The 26,272-nt window shown below is 45.6% G+C and overlaps 1 protein-coding gene and 1 non-coding gene across 7 annotated transcripts in view; one reads left to right on the top strand and one right to left on the bottom strand.

Moving 5' to 3' along the window:
* rbfox1 (RNA binding fox-1 homolog 1) overlaps positions 1-26,272 on the top strand; it is a 401,841-nt gene that overhangs the window by 20,919 nt on the left and 354,650 nt on the right. For 2 of the 6 annotated variants that reach the window (XM_072692953.1, XM_072692946.1), the window contains exon 1: positions 567-790. The exons of 2 other annotated variants lie outside the window; for them this stretch is intronic. Coding sequence is in view for 1 of the 4 variants with exons in the window: in XM_072692944.1 (XP_072549045.1) it covers positions 409-453 (45 nt within the window). In the remaining 3 variants the exon portion in view is untranslated. Of the gene's footprint in view, positions 1-337; positions 454-566; positions 791-24,353; positions 24,378-26,272 lie in introns of those variants that run through there. 2 more of the 6 variants (XM_072692944.1, XM_072692948.1) reach the window with 2 other exon arrangements.
* On the bottom strand, positions 25,337-25,466 carry LOC140574613 (U4atac minor spliceosomal RNA). The gene has a single exon (XR_011980759.1). It is a non-coding gene; the product is annotated as a U4atac minor spliceosomal RNA (small nuclear RNA).

The following is a 26,272-nucleotide window of genomic DNA, read 5'->3' as shown; positions in this document are numbered from 1 at the left end:
AACCACGAATGAGCACAGGGAGCATCACTCGCGTGCATCGTCCAGAGTCCGTTCGTTCTCTCGAGCGAGCGGTAGAGCAAGGAACAGGAGGAGGAGGGCGGGGGGTGACGCTGACGACGACGACGAGTACGACGACGGCAGCGGCGGTGGCGGTGGCTCCGGAACCGGCCGCGCGCGCGGACTGACACACGCGGTCATTTACATTGGCAGCACGTGGCTACATCTCTCTCTCTCTCGCTCTCTGTGCGCGCGATCGGCGCACCTACGCCAAAGGAAGAAGAGAGGCACTTACTACCCCCCCCACCACCTCTCGCCCCCCCTCATTCCATCTACCCATCCACGCCCCCCCCCCCTTCCACACTCATACACACACACACACACACACACACACACACCTCGCGCACCGCGATGAAATCTTGGCAGCTGATCGCAGTCGTGGGAGATGCCCTTCAGGTAAGACGCGCGAGCGAAAAAGTGTTGGAGGAGGCGGGGAGGGTGTGTGCGCGCGCGCGCGCTTGGGTGCGTGTGTGTGTTTGCATGTGTGTGAGAGAGCGAAACGAGGGAACGAGAAAGCGCGCGCACTCGCTCGCACGCACACACGCTCGTTCGCTCGTTCGCTCGCGCCCGTCGGACGACAGGGATGTGAAGGCTTCTGCCGCGCGCCGCGCTGCTCAGATCTCGGAGCTTCGCGCGCTTCTCCCTCCTCTTTCTCCTCCTCATCCTCGTGCCCTCCTCGGCTCGATTCCTTCTCGTGCGTCGCGCTGTTTGTTTTGCTTTTCACGCCGGAGAGGTTAGTGCGAGCAAAGCGCGCGCGTGCGCGCCTGCTTTTTATTTGTTTGTTGTTGTTTTTCCTCTTCCTCTTCTTCTTCTTCGTTTGGGTTTGGTTTGCATCGTGCTGCACGCTCGTGCAGGCTCGCGTGCGTGGAGGAATGTGACTTTGAGTCTGAGCTGCTGCTTTTATTCATTGTTATTTGCACGCACGCGAGGTTTGGAATGCATATGCAAAATTCAAGGGTACACATTTTCAGTTTCACACCATACGCGCGCGTGTGTGTGTGTGTGTGTGTGCACGCGCGTGCGTGTGTTGCAGTTTTGAAGCGTCAGCTGGGTTTGGTAGCTGTCACAAAGTTGCTCCACGTTTCTGGATGCTGGAAGGATGGGAGGGAAGGGTGCACTGGGAATGCTGCTCTGTTTGTACTGGGAGTTGATGTGGGATGCTGGGTTTTGCAATGCACGACTACAACAGGGTTGCAGAAAGTGAAGCAGTGTTAGTGGGATTAAGGAAAGTACCACATAACCCTGCCTCTGAGTCACCTAAGATGATACAGTCCTCAGTGTTGTACTGGGAGAACTGGTCTGGATGGTCTGTCTAAAAAGGTTCCAATCATGTGCTGTTGAGTCAGTCCAGTCTTCTCAGTAGTGCTGGCCTGAAACGGCAGCAATGCACAGCATTTGAGTTTCCATTGATTTACTGCATTATTCAGCGTCGTGGGGAATGGAGCCATACGTCTAAAACGTTTAACGCCCCTAACGTCTTCTTCACAGATGGTTATCACACCAGATGGTTATGAATACGCTGCCAGATGCCTGAGAAAACTATCTGACAACAGTTTTGTGAAGGGCTGACAAAAACTAAAAAGTGTACGTCTTTAAATACCGACATGGCGGAAGGATACACGGCAGGTGTTATGAGACAAATAGTCCCCAAAGGAAACTTTGGGGGAACTAGAAGATTTACCACTTTTTAACCATCATCAACTTTACATATAATCTTATAATGTAAATGTAGGTCACCTGTTAGAGCGCCGGGATATCGATAACAGGGTTGTGGGTTCGATTCCCGGGCTCGGCAAGCTGCCACTGTTGGGCCCTTGAGCAAGGCCCTTTACCCTCTCTGCTCCCCAGGCGCTGGAATTGGCTGTGTTTGTGTACTCACTGCCCCTAGATCACTAGTGTGTGTGTGTGTGTTCACTACCACAGATGGGTTAAATGCGGAGGACACATTTCGCTATAAAGTGACAAATACGTGCACCACCACCTCATGATAAATTGACCAATAGAAATGCTCCAAAATGACTTCTACATTTTACATTGACTTCCATTAAAAGTTAAGAGTTTTTTTCCCCTGTTGTCACTTTGAAGATTCATAGGTTTTGCCTGACGTAAGCACTTTGGAACGTGTTTCCAAGTCAGAGACCGAATTATACCGAAATTTTAAAACATTGGTGGACTTCCCCTTTAAGCTTATTCCGAGGTTAAGTGGGAACAGACCGACAAGCACCAGGTGTGCCACGTAAAAAAGAAAAAGCTATGAGTACCATCATTTTTACTCAGTGTTTCACACGCTCTGCAGCACTAAATCCAGCGTACCAGGACAAACTGTGCTGGCTTTTTAACAAAACATGCAGTTGTTTGCATTTTTAAGTGCCGGTAATATCCGTGAAAGAATCGGAAAATCATATTGTGGAATAATTTGATGTGATTTATTACGGGAATGCTAAATATCATCATACGTCCATTAATCTGAACGGGTTTAGCAATGGGCAAGCACGCAAGAAAGGGAATAACACCTAGTGATGGCACTATCACGTTATTGTTTGCTTTTCCAAAACCAAAAAACATTCCCAATATTCCAGTCCTAAATATTGTCCGATGCAGATACCGATACCAATTTTAACTGAAGCACTTCCAGAGGAAGCACACGGACAACCCCAATAGTTTTTCATATCCAGCAATTCTTAAGTTTTTGAAAATACGTTTTTATGCGTTTCCGAAAACAAATCCTGAATGTAAAGCTGGAAAGTTGGGATGTATGATAAGATCGGAATTATACACTAATAATAATGTGGGTGGCACTGTGTGCTGAATGGCTTGAGAGGCCTTGGAACTGTGGATTCGATCCTCACTCCAGTCTCTGTATCCATGTTGGTTTCCTCCGGGGACTTTTCTCCCAAAAAATACGGTGGTGGGTGAATTGGCTATGCTGAATTGCTCCTTTACCTGTAATGGACAGGCACCCTGTCCAGGGGGTAGTCCTGCCTGTTGTCTAGTGATTCCATGCGAGAAAGGGATTCCCAGGAGGATGGTGGGCCTGACAGCCACCATAGTGGGGCATAGTCAATTGGGCAGCTGTGGCCTAAAGGTTAAGAAGTGGCCTTGGGACTGGAAGGTCGCCTGTTCAGTCCCCTCGGTTGACAGGAAGCAGGGTAGGTGGAGTGAAGGAACAGCTCCGGCTGAGGTGCTTATAAGCAAAACACCTAACCCAAATGGCTCCCCGGTGTGTGTTCTCACCTCCAGTGCACTAGTGTGTTTGAGGTCACTGCTGCATATATCGGATGGGTTGCGTACGTAGGCTGAACTCCGGTGCACTGCTGTGCAATGGCGATAAAGGGTGTTGGCGTTTTCCTGACAGAGGGCTGTCAAAACTGCTCTAGAAGGAGCTGATGAAGGTAGGGTGTTGCTCAGGGCCTCAGGATGTTCAGAAACTGTGCTTGATGGAAGCTGTGTTTTCTTTGTCTGACTTTTTTGGGAAATTTTTTGGAAAACCTCAGTGTGCCTTTTTTTGTTTACGCTGGACTGGAGCGGATATCTGATTTGGCATGTCCTGCTGATATCATCCCAAATACCCATCGATGCTGGCCCGCCGTCTCGTATGGAAACGCAGTGACAACAGAAACGCATTGCTCAGATTCGGAGATGCCACAGGCCACAGGGCGAAGCAGGTTGAGAGAAAAGGAGTCCCGAAGAGTCCCGAACCTCGGGAAGGTTTGCAGACCATTCTGAAGTGTCAGCATGATGTGCATTAGAGAGACAGTGTGCTCCGAGAAGGGAAAGCAGAGTGGAAAAGCCCCGTCGCCCGTACATCACCCAGGTTAGACATCTTCGGTACCGTGTGCCATGATGTATTAGAGTGCTCCCTGTCGCTGACGATAAGCACAACGTGTTCATTCTCAGCTCGTGTCTGGACTGAGGCTTGGAAGCGGATGTTTCGCACTGACGTCGTGATGTCAGGTTGTTTGAGGTGGAAGAGTTGAGCTTGATTAGTCTGAGCATGATGGCCTAGTTTTTGTCAAGTGGAGGTCAATAATAGAGCCATGATGTAACTCTGCGTTATTTTAAAATGTTGCTGATCTAAAAACAGATACTTGTTTAGGAATGGTGGATGTTTATTAGATTAGATGCAGCTCAACACGCTTGGAGGAGAATGCTAATCCAAGTACTTTGGACTGTCCAGTGACATTGCTTGAGCTATTTAGCTATTTAATACTAATGCAACATCATTGGGCAGCTCTACACACTTGGAGGAGAATGCTAATCCAAGTACTTGAAACTGTTCAGTGCATTGACTACAGCTGGAAAGGTGGATGTTCTAGCCTTCAGGGTTGATAGCATAGCTGGACAGAGGGAACCTAACTAGTGGTTGGGAATAGGACAAGACCAAATTTTGGGTAAGAAACTGTTCTAATAATTTTACGTACTTTTTTATTACTAATGCAACATCATTGGGCAGCTCAACACGCTTGAAGGAGAATGCTAATCCAAGTACTTTGAACTGTTCAGTGCATTGGCTACAGCTGGAAAACTAGCCTTTAGGGTTGGTAGCATAGCGGAACGGAGGGAACCTAACTAGTACTGACAGGACAAGACCAAATTTTGGGTAAGAAACTGTTCTAATGTTCTAATGTTCTAATAATTTTTACATACTATTTAATACTAACGCAACATCATTACCACGCTTGGAGGAGAATGCTAATCCCAGTACTTTAGAACTGTTCAAAGACGTTGCATTAGCAACAGTTGGACAAAAAAAAAAGGCTGTGGCACTTGACGTGGTTCATGGGATGCATGTGCTAGCCTTCGGTATTGATAGCATAGTGGGATAGAGGGAACCTAAGTGGTTGGGAATAGGACAAGACCAAATTTTGGGTCAGAAACTGATCTAATAATTTTACGTACTATTTAATACTAACGCAACATAAATGGCCTGCTTAACGCGCTTGGAGGAGAATGCTAATCCCAGTACTTTAGAGCTATCTATTATTGTTGCATTGGCCCAGTTGGGACGGTGTTTGTGGCACTTCATGTGACTCGTTGGATGAATGTGCTAGCTCTCAGTGTTGGTAGCATAGCGGGATGAAGGGAACCTAACTAGTGATTGGGAATTAGACAAGACCAAATTTTGGGAAAGAAACTGATCTTCTTATCCTTTTACATACTACTTAACATTAACGCAATATCATTGGGCAGCTTAACACGCTTGGAGGAGAATGCTAATCCAAGTACTTTGGTCTGTCCAATGATGTTGAGTGGTTGTGGAACTTCACGTTCCTCATAGGATGCATGTGCGAGCCTTCAGTGTTGGTAGCATAGTGGAATAAAGGGGAACTAGCGGTTGTGAATAGAACAAGACCAAAGTTTGGGAAAGAAGCCTTCAGTGTTGGTAGCATAGCAGGATGGAGGGAACTTAACTAGTGATCGAGAATTGGACAGGACCAAATTTTGGGATAGAAACTAATCTAATCCTTTTATATACCATTTAATACTAAAGCAACATCATTGGGCAGCTCAACACGCTTGGATGGAGAATGCTAATCCAAGTACTTTGGACTGTCCAATGACGTTGCATTAGCGGCAGTTGATGGAAAAAAGTCTAGTGGCTCATAGGACACATATTCTAGCCTTCAGATTAGTGGTTAGCAATTGGACAAGACCACATTTTTGGAAATAACTGATCTAATCCATTTACATACTACTTAATACTAACACAACATCATTGGGCAGCTCAACACACTTGGAGGAGAATGCTAATCCAAGTACTTTGGACCGTCCAACGAAGCTGCATTAGCGGCAGTTGGAAAAGTGGTTGTGGCACTTAGGGGAATTAGGGGGGAATCTAACTAGTGGTTGGGAACTGGACAAGACAACATTTTGGAAAAGAAATACCTTGCATCATCTCTATTGGTGTCCTTTCCAACGTGACGTCTCCTTAAAGTGTGGTGGAGCATGTATTTGACAAACATCTGTAGATACACAGACCTCGAGTTTTCCTTTTACGAGAAGGAATGCAGCTTCCCGTTTTTACGAGGCTGGGTTTATTTGAAGCAATTTCCAGAGAGGAGTCTCTACCTTGCTGAAGAGTACACAGCAAATATTGGCAGTGCTTCACACGCAGCATTTGGAAGCATGTTTCTTACTTCATAAGGAAATTAAAAGCGCCTGCTTTTCATAGTCACTAAATAATGCTTCCTATTTTACTTGGAGCTGGGAAACATGGACAGATGTCAGGCTGGGTGAACGACTTTGGTCTGAACTCTTCTGAGTTTTCTAGCTGGTCCCTGCAGGGCACTGGCTAGCACTTCTCCTGCAGAGTTTATTTCCAACCCAAATCTTTTACACCTGATCCTTCCAGCTACGGTCTGCTGAGTGTATTGATTAGCTGGATCTGAAGTGTCGGGATAGGGTTGGAGCTAAACTGAGGCGGACAACTGAGGCAGCAAAAACTGTAACTTTCCGCTACTGTCCATAACCTGCCTAGATTTTGATCTCAGGTGCTATAATTCATACTCATGGAGATTCAGAGCAACATACCAATCTGCCTGGAAAGAGTTAAACAGTCTGCAGTTTGCAAAGCCTAGCAAAATGCATGTGAGGACGGGAATCCTGGCCACAGAGTGCTGTTAGCAAGCATTCGCTAACTCACTGACAAAGAAGCTAATTATGCCAGATAATCTCACTATAGTACAGATACACACAATCTTTAATATAAAAGTGTAGGTATCGCTGTTGTTGTTGGTGGCAATGAGGCGACTGTGTTCAGCTACGCTCAGAGAAACTACCTTAGCAGTTAGCAGGCAGGCTAATTTGCGTACCATAAACCTTAAAAACACAAAAATTAACATAATTATGCCAGATAATTAAATACTCACCACAGTACAGAGCAGTTTAGTGCAAGTTGTAGCATAAAAGTGAAGGTTTAGCTGTTGTTGTTGGTGGCAATGAAGCAACCTTGTTCAGCTACGCTCAGAGAAACTACCTTAGCAGTTAGCAGGCAGGCTAATTTGCGTACCATGGATCTTATAAAAACACATAAATGAACATAATAATGCCAGATAATTATATACTTACCACAGTACAGGGCCACACAATCTGTTTTTGTATAAAAATTAAGGTTTAGCTGTTGTTGTTGTTGGTGGCAATGAAGCGACTGGGTTCAGCTACGCTCAGAAATGCTAGCTAGCTATCTTAGCAGTTAGCAGACTGGCTAATTTACCTACTGTGGATCTTAAAAACATCAAAATGAACATATCTATGTCAGATAATCATATATTCACCACAGTACAGAGCATTTTAGTGCAAAATTGTAGCTAGTATTAAAGTGTAGGTTTCGCTGTTGTTGTTGGTGGCAATGAGGCGACTGTGTTCAGCTACGCTCAGAAAAGCTAACTTAGCAGTTAGCAGGCAGGCTAATTCGCATACCACAAACCTTAAAAAAACAAAAATGAACATATTTATGCCAGATAATTAAATACTCACCACAGTACAGAGCAGTTTAGTGCAAGTTGTAGCATAAAAGTGAAGGTTTAGCTGTTGTTGTTGGTGGCAATGAAGCAACCTTGTTCAGCTACGCTCAGAGAAACTACCTTAGCAGTTAGCAGGCAGGCTAATTTGCGTACCATGGATCTTATAAAAACACATAAATGAACATAATAATGCCAGATAATTATATACTTACCACAGTACAGGGCCACACAATCTGTTTTTGTATAAAAATTAAGGTTTAGCTGTTGTTGTTGTTGGTGGCAATGAAGCGACTGGGTTCAGCTACGCTCAGAAATGCTAGCTAGCTATCTTAGCAGTTAGCAGGCTGGCTAATTCACCTACTATGGATCTTAAAAACATCAAAATGAACATATCTATGTCAGATAATCATATATTCACCACAGTACAGAGCATTTTAGTGCAAAATTGTAGCTAGTATTAAAGTGTAGGTTTCGCTGTTGTTGTTGGTGGCAATGAGGCGACTGTGTTCAGCTACGCTCAGAGAAGCTAACTTAGCAGTTAGCAGGCAGGCTAATTTGCGTACCATAAACCTTAAAAACACAAAAATTAACATAATTATGCCAGATAATTAAATACTCACCACAGTACAGAGCAGTTTAGTGCAAGTTGTAGCATAAAAGTGAAGGTTTAGCTGTTGTTGTTGGTGGCAATGAAGCAACCTTGTTCAGCTACGCTCAGAGAAACTACCTTAGCAGTTAGCAGGCAGGCTAATTTGCGTACCATGGATCTTATAAAAACACATAAATGAACATAATAATGCCAGATAATTATATACTTACCACTGTACAGGGCCACACAATCTGTTTTTGTATAAAAATTAAGGTTTAGCTGTTGTTGTTGGTGGCAATGAAGCGACTGGGTTCAGCTACGCTCAGAAATGCTAGCTAGCTATCTTAGCAGTTAGCAGGCTGGCTAATTCACCTACTGTGGATCTTAAAAACATCAAAATGAACATATCTATGTCAGATAATCATATATTCACCACAGTACAGAGCATTTTAGTGCAAAATTGTAGCTAATATATATATATATCGCTGTTGTTGTTGGTGGCAATGAGGCGACTGTGTTCAGCTACGCTCAGAAAAGCTAACTTAGCAGTTAGCAGGCAGGCTAATTTGCGTACCACAAACCTTAAAAACACAAAAATGAACATATTTATGCTGTATAATTAAATACTCACCACAGTACAGAGCAGTTTAGTGCAAGTTATAGCATAAAAGTGAAGGTTTAGCTGTTGTTGTTGGCGGCAATGAAGCGAATGGGTTCAGCTACGCTGAGAAAATGTAGCTAGCTAACTTAGCAGTTAGCAGACTGGCTAATTCACCTACTATGGATCTTAAAAACATCAAAATGAACATATCTATGTCAGATAATCATATATTCACCACAGTACAGAGCATTTTAGTGCAAAATTGTAGCTAATATAAAAGTGTAGGTATCGCTGTTGTTGTTGGTGGCAATGAGGCGACTGTGTTCAGCTACGCTCAGAGAAGCTAACTTAGCAGTTAGCAGGCAGGCTAATTTGCATACCACAAACCTTAAAAACTTTAACATATTTATGCCAGATAATTAAATACTCACCACAGTTCAGAAACACAATCGGTTTTAGCGTAAAAGTGAAGGTTTCGCTGTTGTTGGTGGCGGCAATGAGGCGACTTTGTTCAGCTACGCTCAGAAAATGTAGCTAGCTAACTTAGCAGTTAGCAGGCAGGCTAATTTGCATACCACAAACCTTAAAAACACAAAAATATGAATATGATGACACTCTACTACACCACAGCAAGAAATACACAGCTAACAAAATGCCATCACAGTGTGAGTGTGAGCTATTTCAGGGCTAGACTTGCTTCAGGATTGGATTGGATTCGTCACTTTCCACTTCTATATCTGATCCATCACTTTCTGCTGACATTAGCTCAATACCATACCCTTTGACAACCGAATTGCCATTGTGATTGTGATTGTCCTGAAAAATTACAGCAGATTCTTCTAGAGCATTGCCAGATACCTCATGTTAGCTCCAGATCCCTCCCAAATCCAATGCAGATCTGCTAATGATGTTGTAGCTCACACATGCTTTTACCCATGACTAGGCCCGAGTCAGTCAGTTGCCACCATAAAGCCCCAGAGTGCAGTGAGCTTAGCTTGTTGTGGGCTGTAATATGCGATACTGGTTATGCCAGCAGCTTCCTTTCTGGTGCACAGAAGCGAGATATTGCTTAGACCCTTGTATTAGACTAATAATGCCATAGAAGAATGCTTTGGTCACTAATGCCCTGAATTGTGATGGCCTGTTGTTGCATCCATGCATTTCCGCCTTGTTTCTGCTAATTCCTTCAGTAGTGGTTCCTCCAAAACATGCCAGTAGAAAGGTGAGGGCTTCACATTAATCCTGCTGCCACATCCATTCAAGCCACTGCCTACGCTTTGTAGAACACCTCGAGTGTGTTTATGAGCAGTGGGCGATACAGGAACCATCTAGTTCTTTTCTTCCAAGTGAATGCAGTTGTGTTCTCAAGGACCGCCAGATAAGGCCGGATCACAGCCGAGATTTCAGCCAGGGTTCAAGTGTCAGGGTTAGCTTCTGCACTGCTAAGCAGAGCTTTATCTGACTCCTTACGTCCACGCAGAAGATGATGGTCAAACATGTTTCTCGTAGGTTTTCCACAGAGGGAAAAAAATAAAATAACAGCTGAGCCCAAAAGATGCTCCTTCAAGAAATGCCATTGGAGGCTTTACAACAAACCGAGCCTGAATCACCATGGCTATGACACAGTGCCAACCAATGGCAGAAAATATGCCAAGATTCATGGCACAGCAATATGTCCGAAAGCCTGACTCCATTTTTTTTTCTTCCGTTCCCCAAATGATTTATGAGGGTATTTTTCCACCCTGAATTAGTACAGCACTGCGAGACATTCAAACTTGTGCAGTGTTTTCAGCGCAGAATTTGGAGGCTGGCCCACAAAAAAGAATAAAGCTTTGTAGAAACAGGCCAGATGGTGTTCAATGTTTAATCAGGATCTATTTTTTTTCTTGAGCTAAATTACTCCGCAGAGTGACCAGTTACTGTACTCAGTTAATACATATGAATACAACACGTGGCAGCGGTACGAAAATCAACTCCTGCACAAAAACAATTATTTTCTTATTTATATTTAACAGATTTGTGAGCTCTGGTTTGTCATAGTGGTGTTTACATTTGTAGTTTCCTTAGTCCTTGGTTCGTTTCTCTTGGTCTGGACTCACAAAGTGACCAAGTGTAAACAGGGTCCGAGTCTTTCAGTTCTCGCCTGAGGGATTTACACCTAATCTTTCTGATGTTTAGGTTTAGGAACTGTCGTCGCTTGTGGATTTTGAGGTGTGTAGTTTCCCCGTAATAGAAGCCAACTTCATACTCAGCTTTTTAACACAACTGTGATGTTTACTTCCAGAGTTTGCTGGTATTTAATGGAATCCATTCTTCCCTCTACCAGTCAAAAGGTCCCCCTGCCACTGGCTGTAGCACAATGCTCAATCCATCTATGCTTAACAGTTGGCGAGGTGTTCTTCTCATGAAATTCTGCAGCCTTTCTTCTCCAAACATACCTGACCTCATGGATGCATCAGGCCTGTTTAGATGCTCCTGTGAAAACGTCTGAGGCTGAATTTTGGTGAGGACACCCGAAAGGTCTAATGATGCTTATCTTGGTGGTGACTGTTTTCTAGCTGACGGACACAGGCTGTACAGGGCTAGGATAGTAACGCTAGCTGAGGTAACCTGACCTTGGCATTCCACATGTTGTGGCATCTGCTGTGGTTTTCTGTGCTCTCCATATGGCTTTAATTTAATGTACTACTAACAAAATGCTGTGTGCTGTGTTTATGTGTGCATGCTTCCTTTACGAACAATGAATTTGTATGTTAAGATTTATGTTACATTGGTAATGAATGATCTTTTCAACTGTAAAACCTCTCGAATGTAACGCTAGATCGGACGACTGGGTTGGGTGTCATCATATGTCTCCGCCTTCTGTTAATGTCATATTTCACATTGAACGTGATCTGCAGAGTTTTGCAATTGCGATTTCATAACATTTTCTAAAATTCTGATTATATGTAGAGGAATAATTGTATGTCTCATGTCTAAGATGTAACGGAAACACTGACCTGTATGGCTCAACAGTTACTAATCCATGTATGCATCCTTCTTATGTAACCACTGGCTTGTCAGACAGCTAATTATATAGTACAGTGGTTGAGATTAGGGTAGCTGGTCCAATGTTCCAAAGGTTAGCTAGGAGATGGAGTGGCATGCCTGTAGAGCATCAGCGTGCTTGAGATGTAACTACAACACCTTAACAAGCAAATTACCGTTGCTATATTTCTATTAAATATGCGGACAGAGGGCGTAAGATCTCAGTTAGACCACTGGGTGGGTAGTCTAAGTGCCAACCATGGCAAAATTCCTAATCGGTTTGTGTGAAACAGGAGAGATTACCTTCTTAAGGAGTGTTGCTGTGGGAGGTGACATGAGCTCATCCTTTGGTCTGATTCGGGATTCAGGATCTTTCTGCAGCGTTTTTACAGAAATCGACTATGGTGCTTGCATCCATACTGCATGGACACTTAGGCTAGGCTAATCCTTGCTTAACCAGTGTCGGAAATCGATAACGATAACGTGTCAGATCTCTTCAGCGCTATGAGACTGAAGGCCTTTCAGCCGTACCCGTCTCATTTTAATATCAATAAAAAAAAAAATCTGCTGAATATTATAATAGTGCTTTGGGGCCTATCCAGACGGATTCTTGTAAAACCCCTCCCCAATAAAGAACATACTGTGGCAGTCTGCTGTCTGGAATTCTGCAGAGAACAGAGTAATGGCACCCATTTTACTCATTGACTCAATATTTAGGGCAGCAATTACTTGAAATTGTAGGTTATTTCACTGCGCCAGGATTACGTGTGCCGGGGAGGGATCGGAACGAGAGAACCAGCCTGCAACATGTCACGAGGAGAAAAGGGCAGATTTTCAGACTCTTGATGGGGATTAATTGTGCAGAGTTATACTCGTACAAGAGAATTGAGTAATTGGCTTTTTCATTTTTTAGGGGCTTTTGTCACGTTTTTCAGGCCTTCCACAATAAGAGGCTGCCTAATAAGTTTAGTTTTAATAACATGAGCTCGGAGGAGTGTTCGCCCGCTAATTGCTTGCTTATTTTGTCACCGGACGCCGAAGGTCGATTTTGGAAGCAGGCGTGGAATCTGCTTCAGGCGCTGCCGTGGGAAGGAATCGTCTAGGCTTTGCGTTTGTTTCAAGGCTGGAACAGGAAGGGTCACGGCGAACGCAGTCTGCAATTTGTCTGCAAACTTCGGGTGATTTCTGGTTCTAGGTTTGAGAGCGCAGAGACGTGATGGATCTCATTATTGTAACGTAGGAGCCTAGAAGCTGTGAGCTGGCTGATAAGCTCTTGATTTATAGTGGAATCCCGAAGGACAAACTATAACTTCAGTTTCACGAAGGAAACCGGGCGTCTATACGGGGCCGTTTCATGCCCGGGCTTACTGAAGTCCTCCAATCTGATCAATAGTGCTTCTACTTCTTGCCGAAAATATGAACGCCAAAGGATTGCATTATGGCAAACAAATTGCTGGTACCAGTAATACCAGTAATACGGTATAGTCTGGTATTAGTAACCAGTAATACGGTTGAGTCTGGTATTTTAAAATTATGACGATATCTTAAAATAAGGGCAGGATTTTAAAATTATGACCTGTCACATTTCTGTTTGGCGTCAATCTAGTACACGGCCAAATAAGCGAATTTCCCCATGTAAGTTTAGGTGGGCTACAGGGTGGTGGTACTGCGGGAGCTCACTGACTGATACCAGAGTACACTCTAAGGGAAAACGGTAGCTTATTTAACCTATAATTGGCAAGTGATATCGATAACAGAAATAAAGAGGATATCATAGCATAGTTCATAAAACATATTGCCAGGTTTGCTGTGGCATTAATAACAAATAACTGTACAGTAACACATATCTGAATAAGCAAGTGTCCCAATACTTTTGTCCATGAGTACCATGGGCTGTTATTTTTTGGGGGGGGTTCCCTCAGTCGAACCTGCTGTTAGCGTTAGTGTGATTTCCAAAACAGCACCACCACCTCAAAAATACTAGCCCATGGCACACCGTATGGACAAAAGTATTGGGACAGCTGCTCATTCATTGTTACAAGTTTATCCTCCTTTTGTTGGAGAAACTGTCTCCACTGTCCAGGGACTAGATTTTGAAGGAAGTATTGCTGTGGTGATTTGATTGCATTCAGCGACAAGAGCTTTAGTGAGGTCAGGATGTTGGATGATCACCACCCCGCTTCATCCCCAACTCTGCAGCTCATCCCAAAAGCTTTGACTGGAGCACCACCCATCATTCCAGAGAACACAGTTCCACTGCTTCACAGCTCAATGATGGGGGGCTTTATAACCTTCTAGGCCATACCTGGCATTCATGTTTCATCTATCTAGTACACGGCCAAATAAGCGAATTTCCCCATGTACGTTTGGGAGGGCTACAGGGTGGTGGTATAGCGGGAGCTCACTGACTGATACCAGTCTTAAAAGAGAGAGAGGAAGCAAACCTAGCTGATCCAGTCTGCGAGAGATTAGCTGGAGATGTCCGATAAGTCCTTCTATACTCCAGCAATACCCAAGACAAGCTCAATATCTAGTACCTAAGACCGTTCGCTTGACCGTTCGCAGGTAACTTGAGCCTCAGTTAGCTGGAACATGGCCTGTGCTGTGGTGTTCAACCTGCTAGCTAAGTTATCCAACGGATCCGACGTTCTGTCACTCTAGCACCGGTCAGTCGACTTCGGCCCCTCAGTTAAAGTTTTTAACGTCAACTCTTGTGTCCGTGGAGCAGCAGTTAGTCAGAATAGCAGCTATGTGCTACGCTGTGTGGTACTCCTCGCATCTGCAGCCGGGCTAGCTTAGCGAGAGGTGAGCTTAGCGAGTCTGATCTCAACTGATTTCTGTCCTTGCAGCACCAGTTGGTCAACTTCATCCTCTCGTAAGTGGGGTTTCGGCTAACATTGAACATGTTTAGCAGAATGTTTTTATGCTAGCTAAGCTAATGCTAACCAGCTTCTCTCTCGTGATTGAGAGCAGTTTCACATTCGCAGTTGTGATCAGACTGACGGTTAACTTTTATTGAGCGATTGGGTTAAACTTGTGTACGCTGTTCACTTAGCTGGTGACCTTTGATCGATGTTTGATATTAATTCTGGGGCTGTTTACACTAATAACCACCAGTTTAACCAACCTTCATTGGACAAGGCCCGCATCGGGCGCACCACAACACCCTCTCCTCATAACCTTCATAACTGCCGTCTCAATGACATTTTTAATGCCATTAAAATTGCAAGAACATGAAGAAACCAGCAATCCTGTTTACAGACACACATGAAAGAAGAGCTCCGCTGATTTCTCCAGTATGTAAATATAGCAATGCTATACCTGTGGACTTGGCCAGGAGAAGTGCTTCTAGCATGGGATGAGAAGAGCTATTTGTGTCCACACAGTCACATTGATGCATGTCTGGCACACCCACCAAGCAGCCCGATTGAGAAGCAATGGGGAACCTGAGTACAGTTGGGCAGTTCTAAGGGAAAACGGTAGCTTATTTAACCTATAATTGGCAAGTGATATCAATAACAGAGAAATAAAGAGGATATCATATTTAAAATTGTCATAACTTAATGTTCATAAAACCTATTGCAAGGTTTGCTGTGGCATTATTAACAAATAACTGTACAATAACACATATCCTTATCCCACATGATTAGGTGGACCTACTCTGAATGAGCAAGTGTCCCAATACTTTTGTCCATGCGGTGTACCATGGGCTGGTATTTTTGAGGGGGGTTCGACATGCTCATGTTTTTTTCCTTAGTCAAACCTGCTGTTTGCGTTAGTGGGATTTTTAGCACAGCACCACCACCTCAAAAATACTAGCCGTAGTGGACAAAAGTATTGGGACAGCTGCTTATTCATTGTTACAAGTTTATCCTGCTTTTGTTGAAGAAACTGTCTCCACTGTCCAGGGACTAGATTTTGAAGGGAGTATTGCTGTGGTGATTTGATTGCATTCAGCGACAAGAGCTTTAGTGAGGTCAGGATGTTGGATGATCACCACCCCGCTTCATCCCCAACTCTGCAGCTCATCCCAAAAGCTTTGACTGGAGCACCACCCATCATTCCAGAGAACACAGTTTCATTGCTTCACAGCTCAATGATGGGGGGCTTTATAACCTTCTAGGCCATACCTGGCAATCATGTTTTACGATTATCTGCTCCAGATGGTCCTATTCTATTGGCAGTACTTCTTTACAGGGACTAAGGACAAGCTTGCATTTGCACATCTATGTCTATAATGGGTGCAAACTAAAGTGGCTGGATGTATATGTTAGAAGGGGTGTCTACAAACATAGTAGTATATATTTAAATGTGCCATAAAGTTACGCAAGCGTATTTACCACCCTGTTATTTTGTTATTTGTTATATATCTGCTATTTTATGGTGGTTTAATGGGACCATTAGCTTTTCATAGAATTAGTGTCTCCTAAATTGTGCTCTCTGAGACCTTGTCCTCTAGACCTGTGTAATTTGAGCCTCAGTTATCTAGAACGTGGTCTGTACTGCAGTGTTTGGCCTTCTAGCGAGCTCATCTAAGCCTAGCTAGCTGGTCCAAACATGACATAACACTCGGCTTTGCTCTCTCAGACACGATTTCTTAACGTCAACACTTCAGTAGTGTCAGTAGTGTAGCAGTTAGGCCGAATTGTAGCTGTACTGTAGTCTTTCCTGTAGTCTTTCCAACACGAGTTGATCAACATCTCAACACATTCCAACAGACTGAATGTACTTGGTTTGAGCCCTATGTCTTGTAGATGGATTTTGGTCATTTAGCCATTGCAGCTGACCATTCGTTTCCCATTATCAGTGGAGAGAAGAGAATTAGTAGCTTTTTAAATATAATCAGTGTTAATTAGTGGCTTGATTTATTCATTCATTAGCCATTTGTGTCATGTGACTGGTCCTGCTGGTACATTTCGAAGAGGGTAGTTTTACCTAAATAAGAATTCCCCCAGTTGATGGAAATTGTCTCTCTTATTCCAATAGAGAAACCCTACTTGGTTTGGAAATGTGCGGTCCTTCAGTAGATGGCCCAGATTTTGCTGGTAGCTGGTTTCGGATGGTCTAAGCTGGTGACCCTGATGGTCAAGGTGGTTGAAAAGCTGCTCATCCACACAAAAACATACCCTGTGCTGGTCTTGACCAGCATAGTGTATGTTGCATTGGTTTTGGGTCATGCTTGATCATGCTGGTCATCCATCTTAGCGATGCTGGTCATGCTGCTCGATTAGCATGGTCGAGCTTGGCCATAGTGGTGGTCTTGCTTGGTCAAGCTCAAACAAAAACCCTATACTAGTCAAGCAGCTAAACCAGCTGGTAAGTAAGTTCTGGCCTGTACCCGGAATGGTACAGAAGTTCAGGATGCCTGCTTCCTATGCTGGAGTCAACTGGGCAGTTGGGAGTTTGGGAATTTGGGAATTCCTCAAGAAGTCTAAATTAGCCGTTAGTAAATGGACATTATTAAAAGGTTGGCTAGTCAATATCAGCATAGAGAGCCCCTGCACCTACCATTAGTTCCCCATAAGCGACCCAGGAGCATCGGTGGCGCCATTAATATCGGTGTCAATTAGTGGCCTGATTACATATAAATTCATTAGCCGTTTGTGTCCGTCAAGGCTTATGGGTGTAACGGAGGAGCGGTGGTCACGTCACTCTTCATAGACGTCAAGCGCTGGCAGTGGCGGACGAGGTGTTTGTCCCTAGCTGCTCTGTGGTGGGAGACTGCCGGTGATCAGTACAGTGATAATTCAAAGTGATCTCTCCCAGCATGGCTTTGTCAGACCAGTCACCCACGCCCCATGGCTTCAGCTTTACCCTCGCGTGTCTGGAAATCACCACAGGCTTTAGCATGGTGTACTATAGGAGGCCTTACTCATAGGTCAGATGACTCACCCACTGCCTTACCTTTCCCCCCTCCGCTCTAGCAGTATAACAGCGGTAAAAGGACGCAAGTCCCCTTTTTGACGGCTACTCGGCTGTCATTTCTGCTTTCTACAGCTGCTCAATCATGTAGATCACATATGGCAGCACCCCTGTAGACCTAAGATTTGAAATCCCGGCAGGGCGAACGGTTCACGGCACCAAAAAAATCTCATCATGGTCCTCCTCTTCAGGTTCCCAGAGTCATCCTTCTGCTCCATGGAAGCCTGCAGTAGTGCTGATGCGTAGCTTTTGCAGTTTTCCCCCCCGTATAATTAGCGCAGACTCTACCTATTCAACAGAGAGAATTGGCTTTACGGGCTGGAATCACCCACCACTTTCGTGGGCTGCCTCTGAACTCCAGAATCAGCACTCTTCGGATTTTCACCCACCTGAAACCGCTTTAACCCCCCCATCCTCCACCCTACCCCTCCTTCTCCTTTCCCCTGCTTTTTTATTTTTTTGAAATGCTGACTTTTCACACGCTGCGTGCCAATTATTTCATGCTGTCTCCTCCGCCGCGCCTTCCCTGCTTATCGCAAATGGAAGAAAAGTCTTCAGCCGGTTATCAAAATGCTAATGTGCTTGAAAGGAAACATTAGTCTTCCCCAGTAAAATGTTATTAAATGTGGTCTATTTAATCTTGTAAAAAAAAAGTGCTACTATCTCTTCAGGATTGCCAGATGTTTGCGCTCAGCCCGTGCCGTCTTCATTCCCATGCAGAGATGGTGGCAGGAGGTGAGTCTCCCAGAATGGAAATTGTGTGTTGTCCTCAATTATTTTCACTGAGAGCCATAAAACAAAAAAGGGAGCTTTGTGCAGCTCGAAGAGGCAAACGTAGGTCGGCTTCTTTCACTGGCTTTCGCTGCCTGCTTCTCCGGCAGCACAAGGGGCAGCATTTGGAACATAAGAAAAGGTGCTGTACGTAGTTTTTGTCCGAATTGTAAAAGCTTTTCTGCATAAATAAAAGAAAGTATGGGGTTTTGAGTGGTCCAGCGGGTAAGGCACTGTTATTATAAATAGAGGATTGCTGGTCCGGATCCCGGTCATGCTGCTAGCCATCGGCAGCCGAGGCCCAGGGAGAGCACAATTAACCTTGCTCTCTCCAGGGTGGGTAGATGGCGTTCTCTGGCAACATCGGTGGCCGGCCGTCACTGGCGTCTGCAGGCCAGGTATGCAATGCGCTGGTTGCCCGGTGATGCTGCATTGGCGACAGTTCGAAAGATGAGAGCCTTGACTGCACAGGGGGCAGAGGGGGCATGTGTTGGTCCACCCTAACGTGTGGCGGAGGCTTCACATTCAATGGGGGGAGAGTATGTATGGGTTGGGTAATTGGCGGCCCAAATTGGGGAGAAAATAGCCAAAATATATGTGTGTGTGTGTGTGTGTGTATATATATATATATAGCCAGCCAGACCAAACGGCAAGGCCGGCCTAACCTGAAACGGCAGCGCGCTGCTCCGAGCGTGGGTCGCCTTGCTGGGGCGTGGGTGACATGAGTATCCAGACCTGGAGCGAGCTAGCCTCGCTTGACGCGTGAGTAACCAGGAAAACCTCCTCCTGAACGAGGGTGAATCGCTTGAGCTGACCTAAACACACCTGAGACCAAAGAGGAACTGCAGGGCATCCTGAAGGCTCCAATAGGTTCAATTCTCTGCACCGAATGGCGGTGTCGAGGCTCCTTAAGTACACCCCAGTCCCAGGTGTAACACATGAACCAAAAGAACGTGCATCGATACACTGAACCAAACACGGTAGCTTTTTTAAAAATAAAAATATCCAAAGTCCTGTTAGACCTAGTAGACCTGACTTTACAGGTTAACCCCTTAGTATTACGCCTTATTATATTTTACAACAGAAGTAAAACAATAGCTTGTGGACTATGGAAACACACCCTGCACTTACCACTGGAACCCCTATACTCAGTCACACTGCACCCCCAAAGACTTCTCCCCGCCCACACTACACCTGAACTCACACCCATCCAGTGCCTTTAGGAAATAATGTAAACATTCAGATTGGATCAAGCCTGTACATTGAACTGCTTTAAGCTGTGCGATACTGTGAATAGAGAGTGTGTATAGTGTGTGTATAGAGTGTGTAACGTGTGTATGTATGTATAGTATAATATAATATGTATAGTATAATGTGTAAATATTCGGTATTTCTATTGTGTAAATATGTGTTCTTTTTTTCACTTACTTTTACACCTGTGTAATGCACCGTGACAATTGATTTGACTTAGATTCATATATTTTTTAGAGATAGATAAACATATATATTGAAGGTTTATGAAGTGAACTTTAGAAAGAAAACAGCGTGGTTAACACTGTCGGCACGTCGGCGGGCCCTACGCAGTATTATTGTAGCGTATTCAGAAAGTGCTTGGCACCCTGCAGGTAAGTAGCTAAGTAAGTAAATGTGTGTGTGTGTGTGTGTGTGTGGACAGTGAGACGTTAAGCAGAGTGCTTTAAGGCTCAGTTTATGTAATTTACTGCAGGATTCTAGCTGAGGTGTCTCACACACTCCGCTGGTTGACGACCTCTCCAAAAGATCTTATAGAACTTCTGACGTCTCCGCCTCTCCTCCATTAATCTCCGTTTACTTTAAACCAGGCGGGCATAAAAACAGCTCGGGATCCTTCAGGAATGTTCGTGTACTAGCCCACTGTCGCTAGCAACACAAAGCTAAGAGTTTGAGTTGTTGGACGGTAGGATGGATTTTAAACGGCATCCAAAAATACGTCTGACTGGTGTGTGTTTTAGCACCTAATGCAGTGTTCCTTGTGCCACTGGCTGTCACACACCCCTACAGCATAATTAGCTCCACCCAGTGCTTAACAGTTGGCAAGGTGTTCTTTTCATGAAATGCTGCTTCTTTTTCCTCCCAAACGGACTGAACATTTGGTGATTGTGGACCGAGGGTTTCATTTGAACCCCTTATGCTCCGTGATTACGAATTACTAATTGGGAACTACATGAAAAGCCATGCAAACTGCCTGAGCTGTTCCTAAGTCATAACAGAGGGGGAAAATGCAAGGAACACCGGTGGTTCCCTTTATCAGTCCACAGCACTTGTTTCCAGAATGCCTCAGGCTGGTTTAGATGTTGCCTGGATGAATGACATCCAGGCAGTGTTTCACAGTGAAACGGTGCACCACCACTCCTGCGTCAGCTAAATATTCCCGCAGGGGGTTTGCTTTGCCTTTCTGGCCTGCATATGAGCAGTTCTATCTAGGGATTCACTGATCCGATATTAGGATCGGGTATCGGTCCCAATATTAACAAAATTAGCTGGATCAGGTATCGGATAATTAGGCCTATCCATGGAACTGATCCTTTCACTTTAGTTTGTTGGTGCGAGACTGCACTAAACGTGCAAATAATTCAATTTAGTACATTTATATCTGTGTTAATTTGTTATATTATATAAAGTAATGTTTAGGTCATTCCTGATGCCTTAAGTCTTTCCCACATGGTGAAGTATACGGTTTATTAATTCAGCAATGGTATCAGACTGGTATCGGGTATCGACCGATATGCAAAGTATATCGGTATCGAAACTGAAAAAGCCAGATCGGTGTATCCCTAGTTCTACCTGCCCATGATTTCAGCAATTCCTCTTAATTGCCATGTAAAATAGCCTGAATTACCTGCTGTTTTTCACTGAACTCAACGATCATGTGATCATTTTAGGCCCATCCAGATTCACATTTCTGTATTTTTCTAGGCAGGTGGCGCTAGACATCGGGAAAAAGGTGCTTGGCCACTGTTGCACGCTTTATTTAGTCTCCAAGTGCGGAAAATGAAGACAAACCTGGGTTTCTCCTCTTCAGGAGGGTTGCACCAGAGCAGCACCATCAACTTCTCAAAAAAGGTTAGCTAGCTAAACAGCGTAATCAGGAAAGCATGAGCTGAGCTGGAAGTCTTGGCCAACTGCCAATCCGGGCTTATAAAATCTAAAAATTATTTATAGCATTATATTATATTATTTCTGGAACAGGACTAATATTAAAACTATATAATATTGAATTTTCACTTGCAACTCACCCCTTTACACATAACACGCCTGTCCTGCTATTGGCTGAACAGGCTATGTCCTATTCGTCTCCCTCCTGATCTCTAAAGGCACAAAAGTAAGGTGATTATTATCTCGTCCGCTCGTCGGTACAGTGACGCATTCATAATCAGGTTGCCCTCCACCTTTGGATTTGGCAGCGTACCAAATTAGGATTTGGGCATGTGCTGTAAATGGTGTTAAGACTGCGCCCTGACCTTTGATTAAACCTCTCCTGCGGCTTCGGGCCCGGCTGCCGTTGGGCTGACGGTCTCTGGCTCGGCAGGATTATGAGGTATTATGCAGATGATGTTCCTTAAGCCAGTGCATGTTTTTTTTCCCCCGCATTCATTAAGAAAATCGGGCCTCTGAGGCACCTTGATTGCGTTGCCTTCCTCTGGCATGGCTGACATCTCAGGGTGAGGAACATCTTGAGGTCCTGGCAGTGGCAATGTCGTGGCAGTGACCGTGTTACAGCGATGGCCAAGACCTTCGTCAGCAGCTGCTGCAGTCCAGGTAGCTGCGAGAGATTTTGTGGGGAGCAGATGTTAGCGTCCCCCTGTGTTATCTGTCGACTTTTTTTCTGTTTCTGACTGCCGTGGATCACGGCCGATATCAGGAGGATGTTACCTAATGTCTCTAATGCACTCAGCCGTTCCTCCATGAAGCCTTTCATCTCCAGTCCCACTAGACCCCCATCCCATCTGCTGAAAAAAGAAGCTCTCTGCTTTATTACCTAGCGCTTTGCTGTGAATGAGGTTTTTCTGCCCTGGTCCTCGTCCACATCCGCTACGCTCTTAGCTGTGAGCCGATATCAGGGTAGTGTCCTTCAAACCAAACGTGGCTTGGCAGAGGACAGCTGCTGAACCCTCCGAAGGAAGGCCCTCTGTCCTCACAGCTTTGTCCGATTCTATCTAAAGACCAGGATTTTGTGCTTCGACCCTGTCCGTGTGGAGCGGCGGAGGTGGCTCTCGCCCCTCCTCGCGATCCCTTTCCGGTTTTAGCGTGCACAGCGAGCTTCTGATGCTTATTTTTGCCACAGGCAGCGTGGCCTCTCGCCAGACGGAATTGGCAGAGCATCAGCCGGAATGAATGTTACGCAACCTGTGACAACTCGGAGGGCCGTGTTGGTGTGGAATATCAATATGCGCAATGCAACAGCACATAAAGCGCCACATGGCAATGTAAACAGAAACACGCTGCGTCGGAGAGATAGCGATGATAATCCCAACATGGGATCTCGGGATGAAAACATAATGCAACGGATGCGGAGGGGGGTGGGGGGGGGGGGGGGGGGTTAGCTGCCATCTCCTCAGATCAACATGAAACATGGAGCTAGACATATCTCCCTCTGTCTCCGGCTCTTTCGCCCTCTCTCTCTCCCTCCACCTTGCTCGTAGCCACGCCACCGCTATAGCCTAACTTGAGATGGGTCTAAATCGGAATCCCATCCCACCCCCACCCCCCCGTGGCCAGTTTACTCGCATGCTGATGCATTCCCCCTCCGATGCAAATACAAGCGGCCTCTCTCCCCACCGGAAACCCTCGCCGTCTCCCTCAGACTACACTGGACGGCTGTCGAGGAACACCTTTCATTTCCGATGTACGGCTAATGAGGCCTTGTCACAGCCCGTGGAGATAGCGGCGCTTCTTTTCTCTAAGGTGAGCTTTAATTGCGTCCTCCTCACTTGGTGACATCTTTCCCATCATGGTGGGTTACTCTCCTCCGAGACTAACCGCACACCTATTGGACGTGTGGAACTCTGGCAGCTGTCACCGCACTCTCGCTACCGTCTGAAAAAAATAAAAATAAATAAATAAAACCTCCCGGATCCTCCAAGATCCACAAATTGCAGGTTTCAATTGCCGTCGGTTTCGATTCGGGAAATGCCGGCGGCCGCCGCGGGTCCTTCTTGCGGCTGTTTTGGTCGAAAGAAAGCGACTCCTAATTGCCCTCCATAAACTACCTGGCTGCTGCGGAACCGAAATCAATTTCTTCCCCCGAGATGATTTTCGGGGTGTAATGGTAACCTCCTGACAGCTCAACTTTTTTTGGCGGGCTTCATGAAAGGTCACTGTCAACAGACTACTGTCACATTGATGCATCGCGGGGGGAAAACAGCCAGCGAGGGCTGCGGTACAGGCGCCTAATACAGCCACCACATCGGATCGGATCTCTTGTCGCAGCTCAGTGCACATTCACCGGCTTTGTAAATTGAGATTAATAATGTCGTCTATGGCGAGAGTTTACAGACGGCTATTCCCCGCTCCCTCCTCTCCACTCCCTCCTCTCCGAAAGGGGGGCCGGCGGCCTGCCGTTCGAAAAACACTGACACGAGCGGAGTGAATATTAATGTCCTTTACCCACCCTGCGCATACACTAGCGCCGCCCGTTTGCCCGACTTGTTTGTATACATTGACTCTTTGACATTCAAACCCAAGGAATCCTCCCCCGCCGGCTCGCTCGTAGCAGACAGCATGTGTGTGTGAGTGTGTGTGTGTGTGTGTGTGCAAGGGAGAGCGAAAGAGAAAGCGCGTGGGCAAAGTGTCACGGCTGCGCAGTGCCAAGAACAGCTCCACACATTGTTAACAGTCCTCCGTGTATGGAGACGTCTGCCTGGCCACAGATAGCACCGCGGTCTGGTCAGTAGAACGACAATTAACGGTACGTCCAGGGTCCAGGGCCGGCCTGTTGTTGTCCTGCATTTTAATCTCGTTTGTGGAGGGGTGGGGGGTGGGGGGTGAGGGGGGTTACAGCTTAACGATCCAACTTTGGCTGAGGTGACGTCTTCTTTTCCTTTGTGCATCAAAGCCCTGACCATTAAGCTAAGCGCATTTATTCCACACCAAGTTAGGCCAAGTTGAGACGTCTGGAAATTTGCCACAGGCCTTGTAATGATAATGAGAAGACAGGACAGTTTCAACGTGGGTATTTTAGACTGCTCGAAAAACCCGAGGAGAAAAAAATCAAGATTTCCAGAGAATAAAAGGCCTTCCTGAAGCTCACATCAATGGCTTGGCTGGTTATCATCTTCCTGCCTCATACGTTCCCAGCATTTCATTTGTTTCCCTTCCAAGGACTTTCAAAACAGCGCTGCCAATTTGCTGTGCCGTTTTTTTGTGTTTTTTTTTTACGGATAATTATAAGCCAAATCAGCCGCTCTTATGGCGCATCAGCGTTCTCCCAAAATTTCAAGGTGACTTTCCTCATTTCCATCGTTCCACAGTTTAATGTTGTAAATTACATTAACAAACAGTCTGGGCGCTGACGATGAGCCGCTCCAGAGAACTTTCTGATCTCATTGTTTTGCGGTGGTAATTTAATTACCACAAGCTTTAGCTTTAGCTTGTTGCGCCACAGATCACCTCTAGGTGTCAATGTTCTAAGGTAAAGGTGCACACGAAATGTGTCCTCCCTTACCCATCTGTGGTAGTGAACACACACACACTAGTGAACTAGGGGCAGTGAGTACACACACACACCCAGAGCAGTGGGCAGCCAACTACAGCGCCCAGGGAGCAGAGAGGGTAAAGGGCCTTGCTCAAGGGCCCAACAGTGGCAGCTTGCTGAGCCTGGGAATCGAACCCACAACCCTGTTATCAATATCCCGGCGCTCTAACCGCTGAGCCACCACTGCCCCGTAGCCTGAGCGAAAGCGCTCAGGTGGTGCCTGATGTGTTGGTTAGGTGTTAGCAGGGATGCTCTCACTAGTCATTCATTGACCATCCCAATCCACCCCCAGACAAGGAAGGTAGGAATGTTCTGTGCCAAAGTGTATGTGATTGTGTGTGTGTGGTGCCCTGCGGTTGACTGGTGCCCTGTCCAGGGTGTATTCTTGCAATGTGCCCAAAAAATTCTCTGTAGGCTCCTGGCCAACTGCGAACGTAACCAGGAAGAAGCGGATAAGGATGGATAGATGTATGGATCCATCCTTGTGGTAGCTTGTGATGGACCGGCACCCTGTCCAGGGGGTATTTCTGCATTGCACCCAATGATTCCGAGTAGGCATCCGGATGAATAAATGGATGGCCCCAAGTGGTGTACGAGTGTGTAAATCAATGAGTGTGTGTGTGGTACCCTGACTGCTTGTCCAGGGGGTATTCTTGCAATACATCTGATGATTCCGTGTAGGCCCCTGACCCACTACGACCCTAACCAAGAAGAAGCAGATCAGAAGATGGATGGATGTTATGTCACAAATGGCTTCTCATAGTGCGATTGGTAGCCTGTGATGGACTGGCGCACTGTCCAGTGGGTATCCCTGTGTTGCGCCCAGTGATTCCGAGAAGGCAACCCGACCCACTGTGGCACTGACCACAGAAAATGGATGGCTGGATGGATGGATGGCATGCTGCAAATTGCCCTTTAGTGGAAGTGTGTAACCCAATGGGTGTGTGTGGTACCCTGCAATTGACTGACGCTCTGTCCAGGAGGTATTCTTGCGAGCAGACTCTGGACCCACTGTGATCCCAACCAGGAAGAAACAAATAGGAAGATGGAAGAATGGGTGGATGGATGGATGGATAGATGTTAAGCCACAAATTGCCCCTAATAGGGCG

The sequence above is a fragment of the Salminus brasiliensis genome, chromosome 12 (assembly GCF_030463535.1).
Source record: "Salminus brasiliensis chromosome 12, fSalBra1.hap2, whole genome shotgun sequence".
In the NCBI taxonomy this organism is placed as follows: Eukaryota; Metazoa; Chordata; class Actinopteri; order Characiformes; family Bryconidae; genus Salminus; species Salminus brasiliensis.
This window is presented reverse-complemented; position numbering and strand designations above follow the sequence as displayed.